This window comes from Fulmarus glacialis, unplaced genomic scaffold (assembly GCF_000690835.1).
Source record: "Fulmarus glacialis isolate BGI_N327 unplaced genomic scaffold, ASM69083v1 scaffold1437, whole genome shotgun sequence".
NCBI lineage: Eukaryota > Metazoa > Chordata > Aves > Procellariiformes > Procellariidae > Fulmarus > Fulmarus glacialis.
Window position 1 is genome coordinate 101,927 of NW_009223621.1, and position 13,643 is coordinate 115,569.

The 13,643-nt window shown below is 52.6% G+C and overlaps 1 protein-coding gene across 1 annotated transcript; it reads left to right on the top strand.

Moving 5' to 3' along the window:
* The first annotated feature begins 3,611 nt into the window (after window positions 1–3,611).
* On the top strand, window positions 3,612–3,839 carry TMEM238 (transmembrane protein 238). The gene has a single exon (XM_009581836.1). It carries the CDS (start codon window positions 3,612–3,614, stop codon window positions 3,837–3,839), a length of 228 nt encoding a protein of 75 aa, XP_009580131.1.
* The last annotated feature ends 9,804 nt before the right edge of the window (window positions 3,840–13,643 follow it).

Genomic DNA, 13,643 nt, shown 5'->3' on the forward strand with positions numbered 1-13,643 from the left:
CATTCACCACCACAGGCATAGCCGGCATTGAGCCGTGGAGCTGTGGCTGGAGATCACCGTGCATGAACTGTCCCTGGGCTGCTCGGTCAAGCAGCACTGTGCTGCCCATCCATTTTCTCCTCATCCTTAGGCAGATACTTCATAAAAACCCAGCCCATGCTACAGGGAGTTACCCAGGTTTCACTACAGGACAAACTTTTTGAAGGTTCCTTCTTGGGTTTGTCTCCACATGCTGCAGTTAAGTAAATATTGACTGACTCCCACTAGCCAAAGATTTTGTCACCACTTCCATTTGCCTGCTCAAATTTTTGCTGCTGCCGACTAATATGTAACTTGGGGAAGCAACATTCATTGTTCCCTGTAAAGAACTGGTTCGCTCTTGCCACATACTTCTGCAAACCTGTTCTGGGCCAGCTCCAGGAACAAGTGTTTTCCGCTAACATCATCTTTCCAGCTACGGCAGAACTGGGCTAGACAAAGGCAGAAGAGGTAGGCAGAATTTTCTGCTCTTTTTAAAGTATCTTTGGAGCAAAATGCAACTGTTTGCAGTTTCCTGAGCCATTAATTGGAGGTGAATGAACTTCTGGAAACCTTTGGGTTCCTTTCCAACCCAGGGAGCGACTTTGTTTAGCATGTCACATTTCCTTTCATGCTATCATGGGCAAATCGCTGCTCTCACGCACTGCTTGGCAGGGCTTAGCAACACTGAAATGCATCCAGATGAAAACCCTGCCTCCTACAGAGCAAATCCAAGCTGGGCTCTGATGCCCTCCTGAAGGGCGATACAGGGCGCTCACCTTGCAACATCTGGCTCACGAAAGCCAGAGGCTGCAGTGGAGGGAAGCCTGAAGGAAGCCTTGTCTGCAGTGGTATTGCCCAGGCGCCAGAGCTCCCCTGGAGGGACACCAGACGTACGGGACAGGCCATCCCACCACACCGCGGCTCCTCCAGAGGGACAGGAGTTGCCACAGCTATTCCACCCTCTGGAGAGGGGTCAGCGATTCACCAGTTTCCGTGTTGCAACAACCTCCACAAGTTTTCTTGCTCTCTTTTTCATTCCTGGGCATGGGATACAGCCCAGGAGAAGACTTCTTCATCTGGTTTGGTGAGATCAAGGTGGCACCAGCCTTTTGCAGTGTGGGGCTGGACAGGTCTGGATTGATCCGAGCTCCTTGCATCAGACCCATCTTCCTTCTAGCTGTTTGCTTTTGGAGGGTGTCGCTGGTCTGAGGGAGATTCCTGGGGTGATGCCTACTCTGCCCCATGTGGCTAATGTATCTCGGGGTCAGAGACCAGGCTAGAAAGGACAGAAAAGTCTCAAGGCATCTTCTGGAGCTCTCTTACTTCAGTAAAAACTGTCTGTCTAATCCCCTGGAAGAACTCCCTGAAATTCAGTGAACAGAAGATAAAGACTCACAAAAAACAAAGGCAATGGGAACTGGATACAGCTGTGGGAGCAAGAGGGGACATAGAAAAGGTCCTTCCTTTCAGAGGGTAATGAGGCTCAAGCTCATCAGAAAACTGGCCGGAGCAGCTCCATCATTGTCAATGCGAAACCTCAGGCGGGTTCATCAAAATGTGGCTGAACTAGGGAGCAAAGAGCTGCAAACATCTTTTTCCATCTTCTGTCCACCTCCACAATCACTGCAGTCCATTGAAAGAAGACTACAGAAAAACCTAACGGGCTGCCCAACAGCAAGCCAGGCACTGGGCATGGCCCTGAGCCCCATGTCACCTCTGGCAGGACAGGGGTAAGGGAAGACCACCGGTGTACAAGCAAGCCCAGCCTGAACCCAGGGTTCAGGGGCATGGGGAAGCTCTGGCAGCTGAGCTCTGGGTGACTCCCCAGCTCATGTCCCCGGGAAGCTGCAGGCACTGAGAAGACCTCTAGGAACTGAAGGCTGGGTTTGGGAGCGAGCGATTTTTTTGGCTGAGCTCTCAGGAAGGCAGATTTCAGAGGATGTTTCGTGCAAATGGAGTGATTAAATCCTGAAAGAAGCTGTGCCCCAGCACTTCCCTCCAGCCTGCTGGTAATTAAGCCAGGGTTGATCCTGGGTTGCCAAAGAGCAGATTCTTCCCCAGGCCCTGGAGGGTGATAATGCACAAAGAAGAGATTAGTTATTTATTTCTGTATTTAAAAGCCTTAATTGTTCAGACACAGGGTGGAGAAAAAAATCTCCTGGAACAGGCAGATCCTTGCGATTGGGAAGGAACAGCACACCCCGGAATAGATGGTTTGCACAGCTCTGTCTGCCACATGTTTGCAAGTGGCAGCCTGGATAAGGTTAGGAGAGAGGTCCACAGCGCCGTGCTGGGCAGCTTCCTCTGCCGTGTGCTTGCCATTTTTGAGATGCACACCATGGGTGGCAGGCAGCATGGTGACTTTTAGCACCTGGGATTCCCTGAGCAGCAGAGGAAACACTCAGACAAGGTAGGTAATGTCCCCCGTTGCCTCCAGCCATCACCCCACCCATGGCAGAGCGGTGGTTGGGCTGCCCGGGTGGCAGACGGGTCCTGAGTGTCCTGGGTTTGGCAAAGAGATGGGGGAGGACACTCCTGGTGCAACTCCTGGCATCCCCTGGAGCTAAAGCCATTTCCAGCAGGTACTTGCAGCTGGACACTGCTCCAGACCCTGACGTTGACCTCATGCGCAACAGTCCTGTCTTAAGGTTTGGCATCCTTGCATGACCAAGAAATGGGGCAGGCAACTGCCAGCCCACAGGCCATGCAGTGCTCGTGTCTTGGGCTGGCTTTCCCAGAACCAAGGGCTCCCTGGATGCTCCACCTCCCCCAGTCTTTCCCTGTTTGCCAAGCATGCATAGACCAGAGAGGCAGGAGAGGAAAGATGTACCCAGTGTCACACAGCATCTTTGGAGCAGAAAGCATCAGTCCTGGGTCCCACAAAGCAATTCTGGCTGCTCTGGGAAATTCTGCCATATTCGGTGATTCATCACTAACTTGCTGGGTTCCCATTTTTGGGATGGGCGATGACATAGGTTGTCTGGTTTGTGGCTTTCCAGCAAGACCTGCTTTTTGGAGGTGTTGCAAGGGAGATGTATTTTTGACATCTGGACAAATTCCTGTGCCTCAGTTTACCTATAAAGAGAGGGGAACACTGCAATGCTTCCAGGCTGTCACCAGGATGTCACAGCCGGTGTTCTGCAGACTTTGCTGGGATCCTCACCTGGTGGATGCTGCTCAAAAGTGACACGAGACCCCTCAGGCTCCCAAACTGAAGGAGCTTGGCCCATCTGCGGGATGGGTCAGGACCAGACTTGCACCTTTTAGGCAGGCTGGGTGTGATGCACTTACACCCAGGCCGATCACGGGGTATCCCGGTGGCAGATCCCTTCCCCGGAGGGCTCACACACACTGTGCAGAGAAACACACCCTTGGGATCCGCTCCAGGACAGGCAGAGGCAGGTCGATGGCAGGGCCATGAAACGGTTAAAGCAGTATCGTGTGCTCCCTCCTGATTGTTCTGCAAGGTGTGTTGTGACATTTGTACTTCCTCCTGGCAGCCAGCAAGCAGAGGCAGTGAGGGAGAGACTGCCGGGATGCTGCCGGCCCCACCGCCCCCACCCTGAGGGTCTCTGCTGGGGGGCTCCAGCATGGCCTTCTTCAAGTTCATCGGCCGCTGTGCTGTGATACTCCTCCTGGCTGTGCTGTGCGATGTGATCGGGCTGATCATCCTCTTCCTGGGAATTTTTGCTCCGTTAAGCTCCTGGGACTTCTTCGTTTACTTGGGAGCTCTGCTGCTCGCCTCCAGCCTCGTCTTCTGGGTCTTCTGGTACACATTCAACATCGAGGTCCCCTTTAGGGAGCTGGGTTTTAACTAACCCGCAGCTCAAGCAAAGCTGAAATGGAAACTTGCACTTGGAGGAGCAACGTCACATGCTGGAAAGATCCAAAGCATCATCCAGTTGGTGAAGAGCATCCAAAACGACCAAAGGGAAGGGCCTGCTGGTCCTCGCAGCATTGCCCAGCCAGATGGACCCTCAGGGGAAAGGTACCTACAGCTCAGCATGCACAGGGATGCTTTGCTAGCGTTGGGGAAAGCAGAGGTCTTGGCAGGGCAGCCAGACCTTCCTGCTAGTGACAATAGCCACTCTTCAGGAATAATATTAGATTTTAAAATGCTCTGGAATGGATTAATGATGGACAGGAACTTGGTTTTGATGAGATGAGCCTGTCTGAACAAATCTGGGGAGGGGGATTTTGGTGGAAATTGGAGGTGGCTAGTATCTGGGGTTTATTTCCTCAGTTCTTCCCATCAGACAATGCTGTGAGCTGCGGGTCCTGGAAAGCCGCTGCTCTCTCATGACAGCTTTTGGCAGCGGAGGGCCAGGGAGCATGAGTGGTATCCCAGCCTGGGCAAATCGAGAAAGTCAATAAGAATAATCCAGATCCAGGCTGTCACTTAGCACCAAAACCTCTGTGTAAACGGCATGTGAGTGAGCAAACCCGGCTGCTCGTTGGCATACCCCCATCATACCAGTGTGCGCTGAGGGGCTGCCCAGGTTGCGAAGGTTTTGCCAGCGAGGAACATATTTCCAGGAAAGTAATGGGGAACAGTGAAAAACCAAGTGAAGGTTGTGCCACCAAGGCACGAGTATGATGCCCGGTGACAAATGCTGAGTACACGGAAACTAGGTACAAAGTGCCATGTTTGAACACTGACTTTGAGATTATGCTTTCTTAATCTCAGGTTGGTCTAGAACATGCCTGGTTTGTTTGGCAGTCGCCCAACGGGCAAAAGGATCAGGCAGCGCAGACCTTGGCCGGGTTCTGCAACCTGGTCCTACAACATACGAGCAGGAGGGACTTATACATTGAGCATCAGCCGCTGCATTGCATGGAGGGGCTGGTGGTGACATGGAAACATCCAGGTCAGCCAAGAGCCGCTACAAAGGGCTTGGTTTTGGCCTCACCTATGAGCAGCAACACCATTGCAAAGCCTAATGGAGGTGGAAATGTCCCCGTGTCGGGAGAGCACTGCTGCACAGAGGGCATCCTGCCCCCTTCCCAGCGTCCCAAGGGGATATTCTTCCCTGTCAGGGTGCTGACAAGGCTGGTGGAGCCAATTAGCCAAAGTTAATTAATGAGCAGCCCCACAGTGCTCAGAGCTGTAGAGTACATGGCAAAAGGATGATGACAGTAGGACGATGCCCCGGCCGGGAGCCAAGTCAACCCTCGCCCCAAGGAGCTAATGGTTTTATAACAGTACATGAGACAAAGAGAAGGCAGAGATGACACATGGGTGAGTATCAGAGCTGAGACCAGACTCACCTCTCTTCAGTTTTGGCATCTCAGCCAGGTCAGTGCCCCCAGGCATGTACGTCCCAGTGCATAATGCAGGAAGATTGCCAAACGACATGATCCCCATCCGCGAGTCACTCGAGAGAGATTTCCTTGCACAATTTTTTTATAAAGCTTCTCACAACCAGTAAGAAACTTTTTTGTTATTATTATTATTTACTGATTTTTCTTTATCTCTTATCTTGTTGACAGCAACCGTAAGAGGCAGCCAGGAAGTTTTCTTGACTCTTCCGGAGCATGGAAGCTGCAGTGTGAGTCACAGTGTTTTACAGCCCTACACCTACCAGGATGCCTGGACCAGGAGTTCAGCTTTACCCTCCACCACTAGGTCTCAGGGTGCTTTTCCACCCATGTGCCCTTGGGACTACCTCCTTCAGGAATTTCCTTGATGCACCTCCAGATAAGAGCCCGTAACAAGCATTAGTTGGATACTGCTAGCTATATATAAGGAAGAGCCGCAGTAACCAACACCCTCCTTTATTTGCTCTGGGATTTTTAATTGCTAATGCTAAGCCTGTTCAATCCAGCCTGTAAAACTTGGCTGAGAGCTTTGTCACCATTCAATGTCTGTCCCCTGTTGGGTGTGTGCCTGGGTGCGTCGGTCAGGGACAACACCCAGGGAGCTGGTAGCATCGCCCAGGGAACCCAGGGGGAAATGGGTGCAAGGTACCTCCTGCCTCCCGGGCCAGTGGGTCAGACCGCTCCTGAATGATGCTTGTTGGGGGGCAAAGTCTCTGCCAGTACCTGATGTTGGATGACCCAGTGCACATTGCCAGCACACGGCTGGGGGAAAGCTTTGGGGTGATGAGGGGTGAAGGGTGATGCTCACAGCCAGGAAAGTGCTGTCAGCCCTGTGCCCACACCTCCTGGCATGCACCGATGAGGCTGTATCCAGCTCCATGGAGGAGCAGAGGCCTCCAGTGCACCCCACCACACACCAGCTCTGTGTCAGTCCCAGCATTGCATTTTCAGGGTGTTGCAGACCCCAGGATCCTGCATTCCCTGTGGAGTGTTCCTACTTGCACTTTTTCCCCTCTCCAGTTCATGTGTGCTGTCTGATAGTGACCCAACTCACATGGCTCCAGGCAGGGCAAGCACCATTCCCCAGCGGGATGCACATGGTGCACAAGACAAACCCAAATACATCTCTGTATTTGTATGTGTGCACAAGGTGCCTTCAGCACCCTCCACCTCCTCCAGGCAGCTGGCACGGAGGGTCACAGGCACAGGGAGGACATGGTGGCTTCAATCTCCCCGGTGCATGGACAGAAGCAATTAGCCAGGCCCAGCGACCAGAAGGAAAACATTCCACACATAGTGTGTGCCCATGGCAGGGCATTGTGGGATTTCTCTTGCCTCTCTGTCCCACCTTCTTCCATGGTGGGCACCCATGAGCCTGCACACCCCAGCACCTCCAGACCACCAGCTCTGATGGTCTCCAGTGTCCCTCTCCATCCCAGGGACACAGGTCCTTCCTTCTGCTGTCCTCAAACCACACTGGCTGGAGCAGAGTTCATCCCTGCCAGAGCCAGCTTCACCAACGGCAGGATAAGCACAAGTGAAGCATGTGTGAGTCCCTGTCCCTTCGAGGCTCAGTTCTGTGCAGCACTGGGAAAGCTGGCCCAAGCCCAGCGCGTTATTGACCCAAGAGCTTATCTTTCACTGTTGGGTTTTTGTGGTTTTGTACTTGGTCTGTTTGCTCCGAGCTGCTGGGGGTGTTTTAAAGCCATGGGCACAGCATAGCCCTGTGGCCATGGCACGGTGCCCGTGCATGCAGGGCACTGGGAACCAGCAGCCCTCCTCCACTCCTTGACCAGTCTGTGCTCCCCAAGTCACCCCACTGACCTGAACAGCATGTCACCGAAAAACAGCACCCTCCAACTTTTCCTGCCCTGACACTTTAACCCCAAAATGCTGTGGAAGTGCATGCCAGGAGTCCTCTTTCACAACTTGTGCATGGTCTCAGGAGTCTGGACTCCCTTACACCACTTCCCCTGTATGGCACCACAGCCACGGTATCCCTCTTTCTGCACCAGGGGAGGCACCAGGGGGAATATCACCCTCGAGGATGTCAAGTGTTTGCTTTTGGTTCTAGAACTTCAAGGGGAAAAAAATCCTCCTTTTGAGACCAAATATTAGCAGCCTTACTCATACCCTGACCTGGGTTGATCCTGAATATCACTGAGCAGGCCACAGTGCCCAGCTCAGAAGCTGACATGGCTGCATGCATGGGCACCCCAGACATCATGGACGTCCTCTTTGCCATCCAGGCAGCAGTCTGCTGGTGCTTCTGTATCATATCTGGCTGGTGGTCAATGGTCCCCTGAGTCCCAGTGTTTTGATTTTAGATGTCTTCATTGGAGAGATCTTGAATTTCTTAGACGTCTGTTAAAGTATTTGCATCTCTTTTCACTGTCTATTTATAAGGAAACAGAAAAGGACCAGAGCGTGAATGTAAGGAGCAAGCAGATGAAGAGGAGTAGCACCAAACAAGGACTCTGTTGTGCTACTCTCGCAAATCCATCACTGAAAATACAGATAGAGCTGGCTATACTGATCTGCTGAGTGCATCGTTACCCCTCTGGGCACAAGTACTCAAGGCTTGAACAGTGGATATCCTTTTCATATCCTCTCTAAGCACATCACACTCACTCCTACCCACTGACGTTGTCTCAGAGGGCCCAACACAAGCATCCTGGTAGCAGCGGAGCCACTGCAAGCTGTCCTGACTGTGGGCCTGGTGCAGATCGGCAGGATCCGGCTGACAGGCTGGACCAGTTCTGCAAACCTCACCACACGGATGTGAAGAACTGGTTCAACAGGGCTCACAGCTGGAGAGACTGCCTGAGGTGCATCTGACTCCCCAGCTTGGGGACCTCCTCTGTACATTGGTGCACTCAGTGGGAGAAGGAGAGGGAGACAACAAAATCAGACAGGACAGAGGGTTTCTTAAGCAAAATCCAGCTGCTGGCTGGATCGAGAGGTCTTAGGTACATTTTACCGAATCTCACCAAGGTCCAAGGCGCTCTCCAAGTGGCACATAATGAAATACTCAGAAGATCTTGGTTCAAAGAACTACTGGAGCTGTGGACAGTTGCAAAGGCCAGGAAAGGATTTAGTGCTTCAGCTATCAAACTGGTGGTGGCTCAACATGGAAACATACTTCCCGGCTGACTCAAAATACATATCTCAATTGGGAGAAAAGGAGACCAAAAGACCCATATCTCCATCCTCCTGTGTTCCTGATGCTGTGTTCAGCTGACCATAAAGACACTTGTGTAGGATGGAAGCACATATAACACCTATCAAAGAGGTCATTCAGCGCTTTCCATTACAAGTGCCTCTTTTCAGTTGTTTACAACCTTACCAAAATTTATTTCTTTGTGATTTCCCACCCTGGAGAATCTGCCTCTGAGATGAAGTTTGGTGTTTCCCTTGGTCCTTCACTCTGGAGACTGGCTGACAGGACAGTGCTGGCACTCAGGGACTTCTCTGTTGGTCAAGACACGCTCTGCTAAACGGGCTTAATATGGAGATGCATTGACCTAATGTGGGAGAGAGCTCCCCCACCATTTCAGAAAGACCTTCATAGACTTTCCTGCGGTGATGGAGATGTGATTTGGGCCCAATGTGTGCATGCTGCTTGCATTCAGTCCAGCTCCATCAGCCATTTCATGCAGACTTAAAGAGGCCCCAAGGAGAGCACACAGAGAACAAAACACTTGGGTCTCCAAAGGGAGGGCTGAGCTGGGGATGCCAACCTTCACTGCTGCCCAGACAACAGCATGGACCAAGTAACACTTTATGGGTGATATCAGGCCTTTGCTGGCCTTAGTGGACTTAATTTTAGCACCTTGGGCAATAGCAATGGCAGTGGGGTTTGTGGGCAAGTTGTTCATCGTGGGAACTACTGATAGGGGCGGAATCTAGCAGCTCTTCTCTGTCTCTAGTTCCCAAGGCATGAGACTGGTGGCAGGGCTGGCATCTCAGACTCTGCCATGAGGAGGCAACTGGTGCCCCCCATAGCCATCTAACCACCCTGTCTTCCCACCCTGTGAAGGAAGGCTCCCTGCTCAACTCCATGGATGTGCTGTGCAGGTCCCACAGCCTCAAAGCATTGAAATAGCTTACATTTGAAACTTAGGCCTATTTGGGGCTTAATGCTGTCCCAGGTAGAACAGGGACCTCCTCCCAGTTCCCCAGAGCATCAGTCAGAGAGTCATGACACTAAGGGATGCCATTAAGCATGTCAAGTAGGGTACAAGGCTGCCTTCTGGGGATGCAAAGCGGAGCAGAGCCTGTGCTGGGGTGTTTTGCAGCATTCTGTTTTGTTCTGGGGGAACTGTTTTGGTGCCACCTTTCTGGGACTTTTTTATTAAAGTTGCTACCCTCCTTTTCAAAGCTGTTTGTTTACTGACAGTAGGCAGTGGGGTAAAGCGGGAATCTTCGGCTGCGGCAAGTCTGTTGAAGAATAGCTCTTACACAAGGGAGAATGAAAGCTGGAAAACATGGTAGCACACGTGGGATAAATCATAGAGTCAGAACATCTGTGGCAAACATCATCTTTAACCCTTCTCTGGCAATATGGAGAGACCCCCTCCTGTGCAAGTAAGCTTTTGTTAAAAAAGATCTTTAAAAAACACAGGCACTGCTGGCTCCTTTGCATTTGCAGTCAGTGTGACAGTGGGCCCTCCAGAGGTCATTAATTAATTCTTTTTCCTTCAAAGATAAAATCATATTAAGAGGATCTCTGAGATTTTTGCAAACTCCCATGACTCTAGAAGCAGGGACTTTTAGAAAACAGCAGTTATCAGGAGATCACTGGTCATAACCCTGAGGTAAGCAACTGAAACACTTCTGCAAATTGCCCTCTTCCCCTGGCAGGAGCCGACCTTCTCCAGGGCAGCCTGCCAGCTTGAAGCCAGATATCCACCCATGGCTGATCAAGGAAGGAGCCAGCCTGCAGCCAGGAATTTTATCAAATAAAGGGTCTGGGGAAATTCTGAACTGACCCCAGTGCTTACAGGGCCTTCACACTTCACCCATGGGCAGAGCCAGCCTTGCTCGGAGCCAAGAGGTAGGGTTTGAAAAGGGACCGGCACTCTTTGACCTGACAGGGGATCCAGGCCAGAGACCACAAACTCCTGCACATTTGGACCTGCACAGCACCTTGTACCCAGCTGCTGGGGGGAATAACAAGCAGGGATTGTACATCTTGGAGTAACTGGTTCTCCCAGACTGCACAAACCCTTCTTGCAGCAATCCCTGCCTGTCCCTGTGCAGCTGCATCCACCCTCCCGGAGCTCATGGTCTGGAGGGAGCAGGATGTCTGGTCCTGCAGGCAGTCCCTGACACAGCCATGGCAGCCCTGTTTCACCCTGGTCCCAGCACAGCTGATGAGCTGGAGGGAGCGGGCTCTGAACTGGCATTTAACCCTCGCTGCAGCTGCCCAGCCATGGAGGTGCCTGGGGCTGATGGATGGGGTGGGATGCAGCAGGCTGAGCAGCTCCTCCACCCTCTGCACACCGGGCCAGCACTGACATCACCCTCAGACCATTTCCTTACACTCTCCAGGGCCAGGCACTGCCTTGCTACTCGCAGGCTCATTTTTCTGTCCCCACCCAGTGCTACTGCAGTTCAGCTGCTGGTATTAGTCACGCTCAGGCCGTGCGGCACCTCCAGACACAGCACAGTCAAAGGATCCCGATGCCTGCCCCATTTTCCTGCTTTTCCAGCGAAGCGATGCCCATTCAAGCAGCGGGGACATGACCAGTCCTGCACTAGCTGGGGGAATCAGCAATCCCACATGGGGAATCAGCAATCCCACGTAGGGAATCCTGGAGAGACAGGCTCCGGGGTCCACTGCAGCAGGAGCTCCCTTGCTTATTCCCCCACTGTCGCTGGGTAGCAGGGGGGGCCTGTTCGACAGGTCCCCATGAAGGACCATGGCACACTGCTTTGCAATGTCACGGATGTTTTTGTAGGCAGCCAGGAGCATGCACGCCTGCCTGCTGCAGACAGAGGCACCGGCACCAGCGGCCGGAGGCTGGTGTCTTGATATGTCTTCTGCCTGTGTTGAGACAAACCAAGGTCTGGGTTTGCCAGGGAGGTCAGTCATGGGGGCCCCAGTACTTTGGCTGGGCTGAAATGAAGCTACTGCTGGGATCTGAGCTGCAGACCCCTGGAAATGACAAACAGCCCCTAAGGGCAGTTCAGACCTTTTACACCTCTCCTTGCTCTCCCAGTGCTGTGGGAAGTGGGGGCAACTAAAAATATCCCAATCTCAGTGATGCAGCAGGACTCACTAATGGGGTAGAGAAAAGATGGAGACAAACTCTTTCTGGAGGTGTGCAGCAAAAAGATGAGGCAATGGGTATGAGATGCACCGAAGGGAATTCCAGTGGGATATAAGTTTTTAAAAAAAATCACAATGAGGGTGGTCACAGACTGGGACAGGATTGTAGAGAGTTGGGGAAGGGGAATCTTCATCCTTGGAGCACTTCCAAACTTTACTGGACAAGGTCCTGAGCAAACTCATCTAACTATGATGTTGATCCTGCTTTTAGCAGAGGTTGGACCAGAGACCTTCATAGATCCCTTCTGACCTCTGCTAGGCTATGTTTGGAGCATGAGCCCTTCTCTGCCATGTAATGTCTGTAGGGGTCCCCAGAGGCACCCCCCAAGTGTCTAGATGATTTAAGCTTAGCATTTTTGAAAGCCACATAAATGCAGAAATTTCTGCAGCACACCAGCCACACCAGAAAGCTCTCTCCTAACCCCACAAGTCCTCCAGTGTCCTGAGTGGCAGACCCAGTCTAGTGTCCCATTGGTGAAAGATGTCCTCAGCACAAAGAATGGCTTGGAAGAAACTCAGGACACGGGGAATGGTGCAGAGCATCCTGGACTGGCTTTGTTATGCAGCAGTCAGACCAGGAAGGTGTTCCAGGAGGTGTTCCACCTCCTTTTCCTCCTCACTCCTAGTAACTCAGCTGCCTGCTGTTCCTCCTCCCCACAGCATGGAGACCTCATCCATGTCCTCTCACAGCCTTCCTACAAGTGACTGGAACTCCATAGACCTCAAGGACTGTTGGGGTGGGAAAGACTCCACCAGGTCCCATGCAGGGTCTCTGACAAAGATTGATCTATGGAAGAGCTTCCAGATCAGACTCATGGCTTCAGCTGAGTTCATATGGACCTTTTCTCAGATTCAGGGTAAAAGGAAAGACAAGCGTATGCATTTTTCCTGATCTCCAGCTACCTTCACACCCTCACTGGGAGCCAGAGACAGTGCGTGGCTGGGCTGAGCCCAGACATCTTGTCCTCTCTCAGGCAGAGGCAGAACCTTGTCCCTGAGCTGCCTGTTGTGACAACACACCCAGCCGCTGCCATTCATGCCATGGAGCTATTTGTAGTGGTACACACAGGAGGAAAAGCATGATCCTGCTTGTTTTTTATGAGGAAGGGCAAGGGCACCCTTGCACCGCCAGCTGAAGCAGAGACACATCCCTGCAGCCTCAGGGCCGCTGGGGAAGGGGAGGGATGGGCAGTCCCTCGAGGTCTTGCCACCCCTTCCATCCCACAGCCCGGTTCCTCCCCTGCGCCCAGCCCTGCTGCTCTGCCCAGCCTCCATTAACGAACCGGGCTCTGTTAATGCCTGTCTTAGCCCTGGCGAGGCTCCAAATGGATCAGCCCAGGAGTGCTAGCCAGAAGCTAATTGCTGCTCGTTTGAAAGGTAACTGTGAGTCCTGCAGTCGTTAATGAGATGGGTGAATGGAAGTGCTGGTGTCACCAGCAGCCAAAGGCACTTGCCCAGGGGCTTCGCTGTAGCCGCTGAGTGCGAAGCTGAAGAGCAGCTCCTTGTGACACATGGACCTTGCGCAGCGCCGGCATCCCCGTGCATCCCCGGGGCTGCCTGGCTGGGAGGAAACCAACTGCCAAAGCACCAGCGACGGCTGGGTGGCTCTGCCATCCAGCTGGGCCTCAAGGCTAGTGCTTTCCCTGAGCAGCCACCAAGCTGATCTGTGACTGCCATTACCAATGCTCAGCAGCGCTTCAAGGCTGCTCTCCACCCACCCTCAATACAACCAGTTCCCAGGGAATGAAAACCTTGGGACCAAACCCTTCCACCAGGGTAGAGGCCAGGGCTGGCCAGGGACAAGGTCTCGCTCCAGCAGACGCTATCATCAGCTCTCCCCAAGGATGTGCTCCCACATGGGTCCCTGGAGATCCCTGATATCACAGCAGCCATGTGCAATCCTGGATTGTACCAGTGCCTGGCAGCTCTGACCCGCGAGGCACCTGACCAGGCAGGATGGGTTTTCCAG